The sequence below is a fragment of the Haemaphysalis longicornis genome, unplaced genomic scaffold, assembly GCF_048455015.1.
Source record: "Haemaphysalis longicornis isolate Haplotype H1 unplaced genomic scaffold, Haemaphysalis longicornis Haplotype H1 scaffold_1, whole genome shotgun sequence".
NCBI classification, from domain to species: domain Eukaryota; kingdom Metazoa; phylum Arthropoda; class Arachnida; order Ixodida; family Ixodidae; genus Haemaphysalis; species Haemaphysalis longicornis.
In genome coordinates this window covers 480782828-480801650 of record NW_027526203.1, presented here as the reverse complement: position 1 = coordinate 480801650, position 18823 = coordinate 480782828, and the positions used below count along the sequence as shown (strand labels likewise).

At 48.2% G+C, this 18823-nt stretch overlaps 1 protein-coding gene across 4 annotated transcripts in view; it reads right to left on the bottom strand.

The window, feature by feature from the left end:
- Window positions 1–18823, bottom strand: part of LOC144156343 (cubilin-like) — a 116550-nt gene that overhangs the window by 69445 nt on the left and 28282 nt on the right. For 2 of the 4 annotated variants that reach the window (XM_077688345.1, XM_077688342.1), the window contains exons 3-5: window positions 17688–17829; window positions 17259–17455; window positions 14449–14781 (exon numbers count right to left, since the gene is read on the bottom strand). In XM_077688345.1, coding sequence (XP_077544471.1) covers window positions 14449–14781; window positions 17259–17455; window positions 17688–17829 — 672 coding nt within the window. The remainder of the gene's footprint in view (window positions 1–14448; window positions 14782–17258; window positions 17456–17687; window positions 17830–18823) is intronic. The other 2 variants (XM_077688343.1, XM_077688344.1) reach the window with 2 other exon arrangements.

Genomic DNA, 18823 nt, shown 5'->3' with positions numbered 1-18823 from the left:
CCTCACAGCAGACGGCGATCATCAAGCTTGCGCGGGGTGGCAGGGTGACGTGATCGTCGGAAATCCTTACAGCAGCACGGTGATCAGGGTTCGGTGGCGGCGTCGTGGAGTGATCACAGTAAAAAGTTATCGACTTGTTCTGCAGATGAATTACTGCGCCGTTGTCCGTCAAAAAGTCCATTCCGAGAATTACGTCGCGGGAGCAGTTAGGTATAATGACGAACGCAGCAGGGTACGTGGTGCCGTCTATGGTGACGCGTGATGTGCACGTTCCACTTGGCGTTACGAGATGGCCTCCTGCTGTGCGTATGTGCGAACCATCCCATCTTGTCGTAACTTTCTTCAGTTTAGACGCGAATGACCCACTCATTACCGAGTAGTCGGCTCCCGTGTCGATGAGTGCGACTACGTCAAAGCCGTCGATGGACAACTGGACGTCGGACGCTGCCTTCCTCGAGTTCCGGGTGCGTCGGGGCGTCGCATCTCAGCTTGTTCGTGTTGACGGGCGTGTACTGCGCGTCGTCGTTGTCGTCGTCTTCTCAGCGGCAGTCTCGGTCATGTTGGGTACGCGTCGCGCCGTGTAGTTGTCGTCGGGGTCGGGTGTATCGTCAAGGTTCTTTCGGTTCGTCGGAACGAGGGCATGTCGTTAATCACGGTGTTTGGGGCGTCCTTGCGTCGTTGGAGGGTTTTCGTTTTTTCGCCGTTGTGCAACTTCACCTCCAGAAGTTGCTGCTTCTAGTTTCCCCCGCGTGGTCTGGGGTACCTTCCACGTGCGAACTCAGCATTGCTACGGCGGTTCGGCGACTGGTAGGGGTAGGGCAACGGCGAACGGTTGAAACGGGCGGGTCCACGGCTGGTGTTGGAAAGGTATTCGTCGATCTAAGATGGGCGCTGGCCGGGTAGGGGGCGTGGTGCGTCGACGGAGAACCCTCGCAAACCAAGCCTCTTGTAGGGGCAGCGACGGTAGATGTGGTTGGCCTCTTCGCAGTGGTAGCACAGCGGACGATTGTCGGGCGTTCGTCACACGTCGGTCTTCCTGGGGCGGGGGGTTGCACCGCAGGTGGTCGGGCCGGCGACAGGGGACGACGGTACGGAGCCTCGCGACGATAGGGCGCAGGTGGGAGAGGGCGACGGACAGCAGCCGCGTAGGCCATGGCTTGCGGCTCGCGAGGTGCTTCTGACGTCGTTGAAGTTCCCAGCGCTTGCTGCACTTCTTCTCTAATGACGTCGGTAAGGGAAGTGGTTGTGATTGCGGCGGCGTTGGGAGCAGTTTCCGCGGCTCTTCCCTCACAATTTCGCGGATAGCCTCGCGTAGGCTATCTGCGGGAATGCGCATGCTCTCGGCGCAATTCGCGTTGGCCATGTCAACAAAGCGGCGGTCATACTGCTTAGCGCGCATTTCTAGGGCTTTCTCCATGGTGCTGGCTTCGGTCACGAATTCGGCGGCAGTTTTCGGCGGATTGCGGACAAGTCCCGCAAAGAGTTCCTCCTTCACACCGCGCATTCAGAAGCGTAGCTTCTTTTCTTCCGTCATTTTTGGGTCCGCGCGGCGAAATAGGTGCTTCATCTCCACAACGAAGATCACGACCCCTTCGTTGGGGTGTTGCGTGCGCGTTTTTAACAAAAGGGTGGCTCGTTCTTTCCGCACGATGTTAGCGAATGTTTTGAGGAATTCGCTCTTAAAGAGAGTCCAGTCGGTTAGGGAGCTTTCATGGTTCTCAAACCACGTTCGGGCCGTATCTTCTAAATAGAAGAAAACATGGCGGAAGGTTTCTTCGTCATCCCACCTGTTAAAGATGCGGACGCGTTCCACTTTCTCCAACCAGTCCTCAGGGTCTTCTCCGGGGTATCCGCGGAACGATGGTGGTCCCCGGGGCTGTTGCAGGACGAGGGCAGGATTAGAAGCGCTGGTCATGGTGCCTGCGTTGATCATGGTGGTGGCGGTCGTTCTTTTGGGTCCGTCTGGCAGCAGACCAAACTCCGGTGGGAGATCTTGCAGTCAGCGGCTGGCTCTAGTTGGACTCGCTTGACGGCTTCCAGATGTCGGGAGCATAGAGGGTGCGTACCCAGCACCTTCACCAGATGTCACAAAGCCAAAGACTACGCAGTTGTCCTCTAGGAAAACAAGTTTATTGGAGCGAACTTGTGCTCCCCTAACAACTCAAACGTCAACAAAGCAGCAGTCAACAAAGTGACGTGCGTCAGCGAGCGTCGCAGAATCGAATACCCCTGCGTCTGCTCTGCAGGCTTTTTACAGCAAAGCTGTAAATGGCTAGGATCCAGCAGATCGTCTCCGGTCCCAGAGCGATGTAGACAGGAATCGCTAGCGAGCGTAGCTCCACGTTGCGAAGCCCACTCAAATCCCCGGAATAGTAAAACTGCGCGCCACACCCTCGGGGCGTGGAAAAAATCACACAAAATAAAAAGGTCCTAAGGCCTTCATAGAGCCTGCGCCGGGATTACCATACCCGCGCTATAATAAATTTCTACCCACGATTACAGTGTGTTTTGTAGCGTAAGCTACACTGGCCGAGGTTGAGCAGTTTCGCATATGCCGTGAAGGGCCGTTCTGCGGAAGCGCGAGGGGCATTGGATTGGATTCGATTGGCTTGGCTTGGCTTGGATTTGGATTGGATTAAAGTGGATTGTGTTGGATTGTGTTGCGTCATAGACGCGGCAGACGCACTGGCGCCGGCGCGTGCACAGGTGTGCGCCTCAATTGCGCAGTAGCCAAGTCTGACGCTGCGTCGGAGCCGCCTGATAGCCGTTTCACGCGGCTCGTGAAGAGCCGCGCTGAGCATGCGCGAGGAGCAGTGACTGGACAGGACTGGACTTTCAGTTAATAACCAGGAACAATGCTCAATCGCAAATTACAAACAAACGTGTTTTGCTTCGTGCACCCCTTGAACTACGACCCAGTCAAACCTCACGTTGAGGCTCGGCACCGCAGCTTTGCTGGCCATCCCTCTTCACGGGGTGGAAAGGCTCTGAATTTTATCTTTCGGCGCGCGTGGTTCTCGAACCGTCGATTCACATCTAGAACATTGTAGATCCATTAAGGTTATTCTGGGCTGTTCACGTTATATCGGAATGCTCTCACCTATCAGAACAGATAACACATGCGGCACCGAAAGAAAGAAGGGAACACGCGCTTCCCTTGGCACAGAGATAACACACACGCCGCCTGATTAACATTGCCTGACGCGTCGCGCGCTTTTCAATGGGAAGGGTAGGGACGCTTAGTTCAGGCACTGATCCGCTATGTGGCGCGTGCCGGCGGACATCTCGCCTTACGTCACTGCTCGCGAGTCGCGAACGCTGCACCCACTTCTACGACGTGTGTCTGTCAGCTTGCCTGTTGGGCTTCAATGGCCGTTTCGCTTACATCTTAGCCGCGACGGGGCGCTAGTTCTGTGGCGCACTGGGGATCTCGTTCAACGTGTCGCTCGCTTCATACTTGCTGCAGTTTTCCAAAGATAAAGACGGAGGCGGACTGAAATAGTGTAAAGACCATACTGATTGTCGGGTAGACATATAGCTAACAGAAAAACGATATTTTCGGATGGGGCAGCCATTATTTTACTGATATTTTTTTTCTGGAGTATTTAGAGAAGAAAAAATTGCGTGCACGTTTTTTGTTCAGGCGCTCACTTCTACGATTACTTTCCAATAATATCACGTGCTTGTAAACTTCAGAAAATTATAGGAAACAAAAGGATAAGAAGCTGGGATCCCGCCACGCTGTCCGGGTGCTTCTACAGTACAGTCCTCAATTTCAGAAGTGCGTACCGATGCGGAGTGCGAACAGCGGGGTCAAAACAATACCTGAATGCGGAGGAGATAGAGGTGGGATGCCCCACTCAGAAAATTTGAGGGCCTGTGATCCGAGTAGATAAGCGCGCAAAGCCGGCATCAGCCTACGGCAGCGCAAGGGGTTTTGCTTCGTGACAAAGGAAGTTTTATCAGTGACAGACCAAGACAGACAGGCATGGTGAAAAACAAGAAGGCGTAGGAGCGCCGCCTCGGGAACGCTAAACAAACTTTCCACTATTTTGCATAGTTTCCGAGAAGCGGCGCTGGCTGGCGGACACGAAAGGATGCCGGAAGGCTACGGAGCGGGAAAGGGTAGGAGAGAGCAACAGGAGAGTGGCTGTTTGGCCATTTTTCGCTCACGCGTTAGGCAATATTTATACAGACGGCGTTGATAACACAGACCGGCGCAGCCAGGCGGTGAAAGCAAAACACAAATAAACAAACCCAATGAATGGTTCACGGCAATATATATATATATATATATATATATATATATATATATATATATATATATATATATATATATATATATATATATAGCGAATCAGAAAATGGGAAATGAGGGGCTCCGTGAAATAAGACAGAAAATAAGGGTTGGCAGTCAAGAAAACCTCGGAAAGCAAAGGGGAGGTTGTGGTGGGTCATAGAAAGCGATGAAGAATTTTTTAAGTCGAAAAGAAAGTGGTGAAAAAATGCCCGCCGGGTGGGATCCGAACCCACGACCTCCAGAATACCGGTCTGGTGCGATAACCACTACGCTACCGGCGGGGCTGTTTCCCCAGCACTTTTTCGGGTATTTATGTTAGGGTATTTTTGTTTCCTGCTCTTGGGGGTGGTAGCCAGCGCCACTCGGACTATATATATATATATATATATATATATATATATATATATATATATATATATATATATATATATAATTTAGCTTCTCAGAAGGAATATACTTGATACTAATACCGGCAATGAGAACTGTGGCACCCTTTAGGCCAAGGCTTTAAGTTTGTGCGTGTGATTAGAGAACCCCTGTTCTGCTTACTACGGCTGTTAACGTTTACCTCGATGTTATAACTGTCATCAGTAGTAAACGTAGTGACACAAAATAACAGATTCTAGCCCACCGTTACGCATATGAGCCTGTAAGTTCAAAAAACGAAAGAAAGAAATGACGACACTGCAGCGTGCGTAACTAACTTTTGGGTGTGCTTTCGCAAGAAATGGGACGTAGCTTATCCACTTTGAAATTAGCCTACACCTCTATCACGAGCACTTAAGGCAACATCACCTTGTGTGTTTTTTTTTCTTTTGGGTACGAAAAACATGATATGGGATGTAAACACTTACCTCCTCACGAGCTTGTCGATACCACCGACGTAGACGGCTACAAAACCGAGCTAGCTAAGTCTCCGCCTTTGCGCCATCCAAGCTGAATGTTCTAAACTGAGGCGCAGACTGACGTGAGGCTCCGTTGCACCCTAGGAACGTCAGCAGGGGTAAAATCTGCCATTTCAAACCCCGACAGCGCACAGGCCGTCCGGCCGTTCAGTCGAAACGGTGCCGGAGAAGCACGGGAGGACGAGCAAGGAATGCGGAAAACAATGATGTCAGCATGGTCAAAGCCTTTCGATTTTTCGCATCAAAGTTGGAGACGTTTGGAAGCAAAAAAAAAAAACTGTTGCCAGCATAGTTAGGTGCGTTGAGGCCGATTTGGCGGTGGTTGTGGTCGGGTTTTAGTCGGATGCAGCTAGAGGGTACTATACTCGGGTGCAACTTAAAAACGGCAGCGATTTTAATAATGATTATGATTGCTAGAGGTATCCCCTTTGTAGCGGGGTGATGACGACTGATCTTACCAAAAAAAACAACTAATATATCTGTGTTTTATACGCATCGTTCAATACTAGCGCTATTCTTAGGGCAGGCACAAAATACCCAATTTTTTCTGTTACAAGTGGTAGCTGTCCTAGGCAATATTCCTCGCGCTGCTTTTTGTCCACCAGCACCAGCATTCTAATCTTCTTGTCGTCGCCTCGACAGCCTCGTAGTCAACTCCCTCTGTGCTACCCTTAAATACTAGGGCTTCTGGAAGCCGAATATTTCCCTGATGTAGATTTGGATGGGGACAGTCGGCCAAATCTTTAACGTTCGGGAGCGGCGTGTTTTCATGCGTCAGCGGCGTATGACGGAAGCCAAGCTGCAAACAGGCCGAGTTCCAAACAGGTCGGAAGCCAAGTTGCAAACAGGCCCATCGTCTGCTAGGCTGTTCCTTCCTAAGAGCGACATAAGGCTGAAAAATCGCAACTTGCGCACGCTAGTTAAAATTTGGCCGACTGTACACTCGCATTCCAACACTATGTGCCACTTAGTTTCTGTTTCTTTACCGCAGACCACGCATAACCCATAATTTTGTGTATACTTCCTCACAAAGCTCTTAGTTCGCAAGGAACCTGCTCTAGCCTCAAAAAGCAAAGCACTGCCCTTGGAACTATCGTAGAAGTTTTCCTTTCTGATGTCCAATTTCTCAGCCCTGTACATCTCTAACGACGTTTTAGCTTCCATTTTTTCTTTCCATTTATTCGTTTCTGTATGGGTTCCTTCTTTTTTGGTTACCTTGGCTGTCTTTGATTCTCCACTGTTCCTTCCGTATTTCATCATTAGCCTTCTAGTCTTCCTTCACCACTGCGTGTCCACGCTTTTCATGTATAGGTACTTTACCACCTTAGCTGTCCACCTACGTTGATCTATTGCTCTCAAAGTACCCTCAAAACATATTTTACTCTGAGCTTCTCGAACTTCAAACGACGCCCAGCCCGTATCTCCCTGCACTGTTTTGTTAGTGGTTTTTCCATGCGCGCCTAAGGCCGAACGGTCTACCGTTTTCTGGTTCACTTCCGCCTGCTGGAGAGTGATTTTAAGCAGAGTACTGCATTCGCAAATGCGACGACCAGAACCATTACACCCTTCCGCATTCCTCTTACTATTTCATATTTATTATACCCCCACAGAGCTCCATGCTTCATTATGGCTGCGTTTCGCTTAAGTTGCCCCTCGGGAGTTCTTAATTAAGTAGTTGTCCCCTTCGTTTATCCACACTCCCAAATATTTGTATTCCTTCACTCTGGGTAATTCGTCATGCTGGATTGACTCTGAGTCAGTGCAAGTGTCATTGAAAACCATTATTCCCGATTTATCATTACTAAAGCTCTCAATATAATGTAAGTATCTTGAAAGAAGTCAGACTGCAATTGGAGCCAGGACGACAAAATGGCAATAAATTAAGGACTCAAATCACGGAATACCACTTTTACGAGCCTCCGCATAACTGAAGATGAACCCGGAATTGTTACATGCACAGCACATATGCCAGTTCATGCCCAAGGTTTTTCGTGCGATGACGAGAAGGTGCACCGATTGTAAATGGCGGAGCACACACTTGATATTCTTTGAAACAAAATGGGGGAAAAATGATCTCCCTTCCACTCTGAGAAGAAGGATTACCAGCGAAGCTGGGCACAGTACGAGCGCACGAAACAGACGTGTTTGCAAATTGCGATTGAGCGTACTTCCTAGTTAATCACCTGAATGAAAGTTGGACAGAGTGGAGTTTTATTCCAGAGGACAAACACGGCGCTGTCATTTTCCCTCCTGTAGAAGCCCACGAACTGACAGCAGACGGAAACTCCGCAATATTTTCAACTACTCTGTGAACGACCTAAGAAAAATGAACAAAATTCGGCGTAATGAGAGTCGTCCTAGCGGCCAATTCCAGTATAATTTTTTTAAGACACCTACATTAGATTGAGAGCTATACAGAGCATTCAACAGGAAGTTGGCTTTGCCGCAACACACCTTGTCGACGCTAGCCTAGCCTAAAACAGCTCTGCAGTAAACATTCAAAATTCATGTAGTGGTTATAGTTTGTTGTGAAAGAAAACTCGTATTAAGGTGTGTACCTAGTGCTCGCGTTTTCCTAAACAAAACTAATTGCCTGTTAATGAATCTTTAATATTCTCAGCTTCTCTACGAAAAAAACAAGAGGATCACGCAGGGTTGTAAGTAAATTACTCTCTCAGGCCATTTTAGGAGCGGTTAACTCTTTCGTATGCAGACAGGTGGCGTTGCGTGTCCAGGAACGGGGATAACCGTGCGCTTCCAAAGCGGCAGCTTTGCTGCAATTCAAAAAACGTCGCCGTGTTTTTGGCACTTTTGCTCTGCATGTTTAGCTATGGCGCCAAGAAAGCAATCCCAAGCATATTTATTGCACTTTTCATACATGAAAGATGAGTGCGGAGTAACTCGTTAAACCACAAGCGTCCTATCAAGCGGATTATGCAGGACACTGCCATTTGCTTTTTGACGATTGCGCGGGAGAGGAGCTTGATGTTGCTTCATTGCTGGTCAATGGCTGCAGGTCTCAAACTGGCCAGGTGTATGCACACGATAATAATATGAGTTACGCATAAAATTTAACAATTGAAGTAGCACCAGAGTACAGACAGCGCGGGAATTCTGGGAGAATGCCGCCAGTTATATGCCGGCACATACGGTATTAGGGGTAATTAGCACTGGAGTGATCACTGTATTGGGCTAAAAATATTCAGGCAAAATGTTTCTGGCGCCTTTCTAGTAAGCGCGACTCGACTGTCGAACCCGTGAGCCGCTGCCCCGGGGATAATTGCGTCCCAGGGCCCTTATGACGACAATGATGTTAATGGCGACTGGTTCAAGAGGCGTAGGGCCCCATAACTACCGCAGCATTAAGCTTGGAGCACTGTTTCGCCTACGCAAAGGTGATGGGAACTTTCTCTAAAACAATGGTTTGTTTTCTATACAGAAAATAGTTTGCCTGAAAGATTGTTACAGTAGTATTGATCATAGAAACAACAAAATGCCTCTAAGTTGAGCTTCGAACCCATGAACAAGGTCTACTTTCTGCTCGGCGAAAGAAAAACTTCTCTTTATACCCCGAGCGTCTCTACAGCCTGACAGAGCAGCCGATCGGTGTGAAACATTTTATGCTATCTACGACACCACCAAGGTGCTTCTTTATGTAGCATGGCATATACAAATTTACCAGTCATTCTTAATTCACGAAGAAAGCCAACACCACGATAATAGCTTCGGATGAGGGAATACATAGTGGAGTGATACTAAACCATGTAAAGCCCGTTCTACAAGGTGGGTTTTTCGCCTGCGAATTCGGTGGAACGAACATTCGCACTTGCGAAGTTCGCTATGCCTGGAAATGTCGTCTACATGGCCGGCAAACGTCGCGATTTTCGCACTTCAGAAACACATTGTTTGCAGACCGAATTAGGTCTGCCGCGAGCAAAGCTTGTTGTGATTAAAAAAAAATTCATTGTACTTTCTGGGGAAGTTGTTTCAGATTGTTTTGCAGTAAATATGAGTTTATTAGCCGTTTCATTTAACGATCGCCAATTATTTTTCAATATACGCACACATAGCAGAGAAGACAAACACCGCAAGCAACCCTGGGTTCGCTTGTTGTGTGTGCCTATTATAGCAACTTTTGGTGTACCTCGGTCGGGTCTTCTTCGGTTCTTATGTGCTTCTTCCGAACTGCTGTGATGTACGCGACATGCGCGGACAACGATTAAGCATTCGTTGAAAACGACGCGCGACATCGTGTTGTCAACACGCGTACGTTTGTGTTGGTGCGCCCGCGCTTACGCCGCGCGTATGCAAGCAACGTCATCTGGTTGCTAAGCGTGCAAATGGTGATGCCGTGACGTGCCCGTGACGTTCACCTAGCTGTGTTCCTATTGGCCGCAAGTTCCGGCCCCTCTACCGCCTTACGCCGCACGAGCGGCGTTTGCCGGGGACGCTCGATCGTTTCTAACATTTGGCACTTTGCCGCAGCAACGAAAAAAGGTCGTTTCGCCACACGAGCGGCGCCGCACCTGCAAATTCGCGGGGAAAATCGCCCCATGTAGAACGGGCTCAAGTGTAGACACGGCCGGGGTTGAGCGGTGGTGCGCGCGCGTTTGCATCAACACAGCGCGCGCCGCCGCTCTATCCCGGCCGTGGTGTAGAAGTGTTGCGAGCTGGGCTAGGTGGGCAGCCATTGGAGAGACTCAATAGCTCACGAGCCAGCTATTGTGCACACGTGATCGAAATGACGCGACTGCCATGCGCGCTGGTGAATTACGTACGGAGTGACTGGCTCTTCAGATTCAGTTATCATTTGTTGCCGCGGTCACAAGAGCGCGCCACATACGGTGTGCATTAGCCAGTTTTAGAAGTGGACTCCGAAGGTTTCATATAATGCCCGCTTGGCTACAAGCGAAATATTTGTGCCTGCGTGCGTAAAGATGCATCGTAATGATGGCCCGCTACACACCACCCGTCCTGAGGGCAGGAGTTTTAAAGGGACAGACAACCGATTTTTGTCGAGTATACCTATATTCTCTATCCCAAAATGAAAGGGCATCACTTAAAGCACCTTAACGAGGAACGGTTTTGCTGATAACGCCCTAGAACTTTTTAAACCGAAATTTTTAGATCTACAAGCCGTATGTGTCCTCCCAAAAAGAATTCTGGCAACTATGACATACAGTAGCTCGGCCACATACTTTTGTCTGTATGCGAAATGCAAAACGATATTTAAAAACTTGTCCCCAGCTAAAAAAAGTGTGAATCGCATGCTTTCTTATTCCTTTATGTGTTTTTTTTAATTCAACAGTCTATTTTAGACGAATGAGCCATCTGTTGTGGCAGACGATGCGTCGGTGCGGAGCATTTATGCGGCGCATAATGACCCACAGGAATGGCTGCATCTGTTGGACGCGTGCGTCTGCTTGCCGGAGTTTTGACGGACGGATTATTTTAGCTGCAGCGATGTGCATCTTCTTGGATGACTCATAACTTTTGTAGGCTGTAATAAGTGCAGTTTTCCATGCAGTAAAGAAAAAAAAATAGGTAGAATCTGGCTTCACGTTGTGGAGGTCGGAAGTTCGATTCTCCCCGGACGCGTCTTTTTTTTTTTTTAAGCTGTCGCTGGCGTATTTGGAAACTGAAATCAAATATTTTGGCAGAACAAACGCCCCTGACTCAGGCAGAATCGCCATAGCTCCTTCTCTGGCTCTGTTTACTGAACGTTGCCGTTGATTTGGGCATGGAGGCTCAAGACAGCCACACTGAGAGCAAGCCAGCGACGGCGGCCGGCGTGTCTTAAAAATTTTCAAAATAATGTTTAAAAATGCATATACAATTTAAACTTATACAAGTACTTGTGTTAAAAGGTTTTCAATGCGTAAATAAACGTTTCAGCAGTTACAGTAGCTGCTAGGTTTGCATATCACGTGACGGGGACACATATTGTATTATCAAGTTTAGACACTACGAACCGCCACCCTTCCGATTTCAGGAAGTTCCAAATTAAAGTTATTTCCGCCAATTTGTTTATGAATTAATTGTGGTTACCGGGCTATATAAAACGCTGGCTTTCATTTGGGATAGAGAACATATACGCGACAAAAATTGGTTGCCCGTCCCTTTAAAGAGCGTGGTACCACCATGGCCTGTGATTGTCCCTCAAGGGGTTATGATGCATCCGGTTGAATGGAGGGCATCTCTAACGCGCTCCTTATGGGGACTGCGTGCGTGTTTATCAATTCACCGATTACCTGTACGCATATTGTGCATTTCTTACCAATTTTTTCGAAGGAGGATTTAAAGGGGCCATGCAGACAAAACACAAGTTTGGTTCATTCGAGAGATTGCCTCGTTAAATCATACTTACACCATTTTTAACGTAAAACTTCACTCAAATAAGCTATATAATAAGGGAAAAATGGAATGGCCATGCGACCCACTAGCTCATTTCCCGCAACAGAACCAATGATGTCATACGCGCCAGCTCCGCGACTGGCAGAGGCCGGCAAAAGCAAACTCAAATTAGGCAGAGCTTATAAGCTTGCCCTTGCCGAGCTATTTGCGTTTGTATTAACGGCACATTTTTTTTTCATAGCAGTAAGAATGGTGGGATAAACAGTGGAAGTTACGAAAGCACACACAAACATAGGTGTATCGATGCGTACTGCTGTTGGTACTGAGCGCACTATGCTTGTTTTAGCTGCACAGCACTGAGGCTCTTTGGGGTTGTCTTAGACGACACTGGCCGATTGGCGTAAGAGACGGCGTCATACGTTACCATATTTGTCGAGCGAGCACCATGTTTCACGAAACGATTATTTTCACCCTGAACAGAAACAAGCCAGGTACAAATAGAGCCAAAAACAAAGCAAAGGCAGAAAGGGGCCCGCTGGGGTATGGTGGCGCCATCTAGGTTGACTAGCGGCAAACAAGTCTCTTCTCCACACCAAGTTTAGCTTCAAGACCCGTTCTTATGATGTCATTTCAGACGTCTTAAAACACACGATTTTGGAGGAGACTCAAAATTTTAACTTAAATTTATTAATTTCGCAGTGAATAAAGCATCGTTTTCTTCTGGACATGCGCTGGGGCGCTATAAAACACGAAATCTTTCGAATAAAAAAACTTGTATTTTGTCTGCATGGGCCTTTAAACCTGAATTTCCATTTTTAAAATATTTTCTTCAAACGCGGGCAAAAACTTAAACCCAGTTTCACCTATAAATCTGCCAAAACAGCGGAGCTGTGGTTCCATTGTGTCGGCCCGAACGTACGGAGAACGGCAGTGCTGCCGCCATGCAAATTCTGCGGCTCTCGCAAAGGAATCGGTAGCTTAACGACGTCTGGAGCCTCCCTCTTCTCCCCCCCCCCCCCCCGCCTCCCCCCCTAGCGGCAGGGAGAGGAACCCGCCCCTGCGAGACCACTGCGCCCTTTACCGGTGGGTCTGGTGAGTAATTTCGGTGAGGCCGCCTGATGATGATGATGATGACGATGATGATGATGATGATTGCTTTTGGTTTCCCCTTTGTACCGGGGTGATCAAATGTCATCTTACCAAAAAGGACTAATATACCCATGTTTTACACTCTTGATTTAATACTAGCGCTGCTGAGGGCAGGTACAAAAAGCTTATTATGCACAAAATACTTTTTTTTCCTGTTACAGGTGGTAACTGTCCTAGGCAATATTCCCCTCTCTGCTTTTCGTCCACCAGCATTCTAATCTTTTTTTCGTCCCCTCGACAGCCTTGAAGTTAACTTCCTCTGTGATACCCTTAAATCCTAGGGCTTCTGGAAGCCGAATATTCCCTTCATGTAGATTTGGATGGATATCCTCACATTCTAACACTATGTGCCGCATAGTTTCTGTTTCTTTTCCGCATACCACGCATACCCCATCATTTTGTGAATACTTCCCCACAAAACTCTTAGTTCGCAGGCAACCTGCTCTAGCCTCAAAAAGCAAAGCACTGCCCTGGGAATTATCGTAGAAATTTTCCTTTCTGATGTTCAATTTCTCAGCCCTGTACATCTCTAACGGCGTTTTAGCTTCCATTTTTTCCCTCCATTTATTCGTTTCAATCTGCCTTGCCTCTTTTTTGGTTACCTTGGCTGTTTTGGATTCTCCACTGTTCTTTTCGTATTTCATCGTTAGCCTTCTAGTCTTTCTTAACCACTGCGTGTCCACACTTTTCAAGTATAGGTACCTAAAAACCTTAGCTGCCCACCTTCGTTGATCCATTGCCCTCAACCTCATCTCAAAGCACATTTTACTCTGAGCTTCTCTAACTTCAAACGACGCCCAGCCCATATCTCCCTGAACTGCTTCATTAGTTGTTTTTCCATGCGCGCCTAAGGCCAAACGTCCTACCGTTCTCTGGTTTAGTTCAAGGCCTGATAGAACGTCTGATTTTAAGCAGAGTACAGCATTCGCAAACGTGAGACCCGGAACCATTACTCCTTTCCACATTCCTCTTACTACTTCATATTTGTTATACCCCCACAGAGCTCTATGCTTCATTATAGCTGCGTTTCGCTTTCCCTTAACCTTAAGTTGCTCCTCGTGAGTACTTAAGTAGTTATCCCCTTCGTTTATCCAAACTCCAAAAATATTTATATTCCTTCACTCTAGGTAATTCGCATTGCTGGATAGACACTACGTCAGTGGTAGCGTCATTGAAAACCATTATTCCGGATTTCTCTGCACTAAAATTTAACCCGACGTCGGTGGCATCCTGGCCGCTAATATTTATTAGCGGTTGCATATCGGTTTGGTTATCAGCTAAAAGAACAATGTCGCCTGCGTATAACACTAACACGGTGAGATCACTGTGCCCTCCATCGGCGCGTGGGGGAACTTGCCGCGACCTTTGCATTACGCGCGACCTACAGCAAACTTACGAAAAGGCTCGACCTACAACAGCTCCTGTGTTAGTATCAATATTTGATGAGATTTCGGCCAGCTAGAGCCGCAGCTGCTTCCAGTTCTCGCAAATTGCGCGGAAAGGTGGAAGTTTTTGCGCCGTAGGGGCTCTAATACGGGCCGCTGTTTGTGGACGCGCATGGATATCAGGGGAAGTGGTGTTTTGAATAACTTCGCTGAGGTTCAAGTGCAGTTGTGTTATGGTAGCGGTAATAACCATTAACATCACTGGATGCGTGACTTCCCCAATGGAACGTCCACATGCGTCGTCGCGCCCGTGTCCTATAGTCCCGTGGCGCAGAAGAGCGAGAGCGCCTCTCACCCGCAGGTATTCGACGTCGCAGCGCTGCAGGTTCAGCCTGGTGACCGTGAGCTCGACGGTCTGGTCGTGGTTCGCGTACACGGTCCAACGGCAGGTGGCCGGGAAGGCGGTGTGCACGCCCTCTCGCGGGAAACGCAGCTTGCCCACAGCGGTGCGGTGCTCCTCGTTGCAGCCGAACACGGTCCAGCTGAGGTGCAGGCCGTTCTTGTCCAGCGGCCGGTCGCTCAGGAAGAGCAGCGACACCGAGCTGCTGCGCGTGTGCACGGGCTCCGGAATGGACCTGCCGCAGAGCCGCGGGTGGCTGCGCATCTGGCCCTCGCTCTTCTCCAGCACCTGCGCCGCGGGAAGGAGGTGCACTGAGAGAGAGAGAGAGACAGAAAGAGGGTGTCTGCACAAAAAGTTGAATTACCGCCCCAGACTGCTTGACCAGTTCGCAGCGATAACAGACTAAGTTGGCTAGCAGTGTTAGAAGAATAATAGCAGTAGACTGACTGAAAAGCATCCAAGTGGACGGAACGCTTTTTAAGCTAATGTGCTTGCGAGTTCAAACCCCGATAAAGCTGGTGCTAATTTCGACGAGGCTTAATTAAAAAATAATGCCTCGGTATATACGAAGCTCGTCGCGAACTAAATGTTGAAGGCGCTTGTTACCTCTACCATAGTGGGCGAAACTTGAAAACTGAATTGGACGGATAAGAGGCAGCAGTTATCTAGCATTTGGCATGCCACGCAATTTACTAGAACCAATAAAATTTCAACGTGATTAGAATGAAATAACAAACCGAAGCTACAGAAAATTAATACTACGCCACAGCGTGTGCCCATTTTGTCAAATTGACCGATCAAACTACTCACCAAATAAAATTTTAACGCATATCATTAAGGGCACCGTGTCGCAGAAAGACCGTAGGAGTCGGCGGCGTTGACCGTAGAAAAATCTCCCTGGGTGAAAAATCCCGTCGCACCACTTTGTGGCGCCCACTGAAAGCCCCTTGATCGTAAGGCGCTGCCCTAAACAGAAGACGTGCGACACGGAGAAGAAGACACGGAGGAAAGTTGTCATGCCATGCGTAGGGGACTCGACAGAGCTATCGGGTACCACGCTTGAAGGCGAACCTTACGGGTACTCCAAAATTTCCTTTTATCCTTTTTGTTTTCACAGTGGGAAAGAAATGGAACAGAAAAGCTACAGTTTACAAGCGCAGTCACCTGACAACTGTAGGAATAGCCGGTTGCTATTCTTAGTATGAGTAGTATGAGACTTAGTATGAGACTTAGTATGAATAGTAATGGGGGTAGTTTTTTCCCAGTTCAAACGTCATGCGTCCACTGGTATCGAACCTTCCAAGTCAAATCGTATCTTACACCTTGCCATTGAGCTTCTTCTGTCTTCTTGATCAAAATTATTGACCGTTTACTTCCGTTACGACGAGGCATGCATACAAGAAATGTACAGCCAGTGGTAGTTTTGCATGAACAAAAATTACGCTCGGAATTGGGTGGCACTGGTGGATCATTACAGGCGCTGCAATGTAAAGGTGTTTCCCGTGGACAAGTGGCGGACGCAGCTAGCAGAGAGAACAAGTCTTCCAAGCTGGATCAATAGTGCCGTTGGACTACATATTCTGATCTATCGGCGCACTACCGAGGAAAATGGTCTTGTTTTCATTTACCTGAATGCTTCTGTTTTGCAGGCATCTCAATCAGCTAAACGAAGCATGGATCGGTTCGCGCTTCATGAGCCTTTCATTTCTTGTCCACTATTGTGCTTGTGTTTTGCCTTCGTGTTGAAGTTTTGAACAAACTTCTTGCCACTGTTAAGTCATGTGCCTCGTTGTAAATTTCCTGTGCATAATAAAAGTAAGCAAAGAGATCTGCTGTGTTATGGTGCTCAATTGTTTTTGGGAAGTCACGTAATTGCTTCCCAAAGTTGATGCAGCCCATTTATTGGCCTTTGCGGCCTGATTTCTGTTTTATACATGTCATTGTACAAATATTTATTTAATGCGAGCGCATTAAATAATTTTCTGTGTAATGGCATGTAGAAAGCAGAAATCTGGCCGCGAGGAAACCAATACAATCGCAATTGGCCATAAGGACTGGCCAGAAAGCCACAAATGCGCATGAAAATATCATAGGGTTCACGCATACGCATTGTCATGGGAATATGCTTCGTCAAGCATTGTCCAATTTTGGCCTTCCAGAGCTTGGCCAATTGTTGGGTTGTCACATTTCGCAAACACGAGCCAATACTGGCGGCCTAGGTATTGCCAAGCTCGGACACACGGGCCACTGATGATTTACCATGCTTGGGCTTGGCACTTTCTGCTGCTTGGCAATGTGCTTGGCATCCGACGTTATCGTTGGCTGGGCATTCTTGATATCTCAGTAATCGGCAGCGAAAAATGGTGAATTATAGGAAACATTGCCCAAAACAAATAAATCAACTTAAAAAAACTGCGCTGTCAGGCCGACTAAACTCTGGGCCGACTGATTCTGTCGAAGGGTCGGCGAGCTGTGCAGTAGTGCAGTCAAGCCAAGTTACCCTGTTTTGACGTCATACGAAAGGTCATAGGAAATCGGCAACGAGGATGCAGAAAGGAGGACAGCATTTTCGAGTTAATTTTGATACCAAATAAAGTCGCGTAAACGCAGCGATAGTGGCCGAAACATGGCCTACAAACTCCCGACTATCATTCGCGCTAGCAATTCCGCAATGTTTGCAAATCACTTCAGTGTCCCTTTAAGGCGATTTCAAATGGTTGGGTGTTTCCTCGCAGTCAAACACATGTGCGCGGGAAGAGGCCGACCTTGATATACATGTGCCTGCACTTCGAATGCTCCCCGATCAGGTCGAAGTAGTCGAAGGTGAACTGGTAAGAGTTGCCGCGGGCGCTGTGGAAGCACCATCGCCTGCGGCGCACCAGTGCGTTCCGCTTGGCCTTGTCCTCGGGTATCTCGAGCAGGCCCTCGCTGGCCGTGAACGTCCGCACGCACGGTGGCAGCACTGCGATGGACGCACGGGGCAATCATTAGGCCTCCAGTCCCTCTTCCCTGCTTTTCCTAGTCCTTCGTCCCGTTTTTTCTGCGGTGTGAAAATTTGCTTCAAGATACCAATTAACCTGCACCAGAGTCATACTGCGACGGGGAGTAACGTTTGAGTGCCAACCAAAGGGAAAATAATGAAAAACCGAGGAAATTAGCGCTATTGCCAGCAAGAAATTTAATACTTAACTTACCGAATCTGTAGGAAATGTTGAAGCCCGTGCCCGACATGCTAGCATCCGTCTTAAGGACGACGGTGACGAAGTTCGTGTCCAGAAGAATTGGTTCGACGACTCCTCTTCCGCAAAATGTCTTCTTCCAGTTTCCGAATGAATACTGCGCGACAAGGTCAGAACGCAGCAAGAAATTAGCGAGTGCACAAGTGATGGTCTACGCTTGAAATTCGTTGGAGTGCACTTCCCGGTATGGGCTTCTCTGAAATGGATTATTTGGTTAGGTTACACGCAAGCAACGGTTTTTTATAGATCATTGCCTATTATTTTCGATCCGGAATGTAAAGAACACATACACATGACCGCTGATATCATGAGACATGATTGCATGAGGTGTCATTGCGAGCATGCAGGGCGGAAACTGACACCTTGTTTCTTGCGCAGTTTCAAAAGCCAGAATACGCGCACAATTTACCCCAAATGCGTTTTAACGGGGGAGCATTTCTTACATCGCATCCCCACAGGGCGCATGCCTACGATCACACGCCTGAAACTGGATGCGGGGCGCGTTCTACGCAGCAATTACATGAAACTCTCAAGGGATGTCTTCCGTGGGGATATATATCTGTGCTAAGGGCTGAAGCGACCACGTACGTGGGAACACTTATGAAGGAGCTGCGAATTCCGTCTTTATTATGTCGTCATTACTGTGAGCTATTCAATAACCTGAGTAAAAATGAGAGGGCGGCAAATCATGAACACACTTCACACTTTCACACTCCACTCTTCCCCAATAAAAACTTCGACGTGGCAACAGGTAAGCGGTAGAAGCGCAGAGCCTCACGGGTACATCGTCTGCTCCCGTCACTTCCGGTACGAGAGCTCTCCTGTCCTCCCGTCTGCCGGTGGCTTTCACGTGCACCGCGGGTGCGTGTTGCGTAGTTGTCAAAAAAGGCTTACCTTTCAGAGAAGCACCTGGCAGCATCCATCGTTGTTATTCGTTGAAGGCGTTTCCTTTCGGTGGAAACAGATAAACACGCACATGTGGCGCACGTGAAAGCCACCGGCAGACGGGAGGACAGGAGAGCTCTCAAACCGGAAGTGACGGGAGCAGACGACGTACCCGTGCATCTCTGCATTTCTACCGCTTACCTATG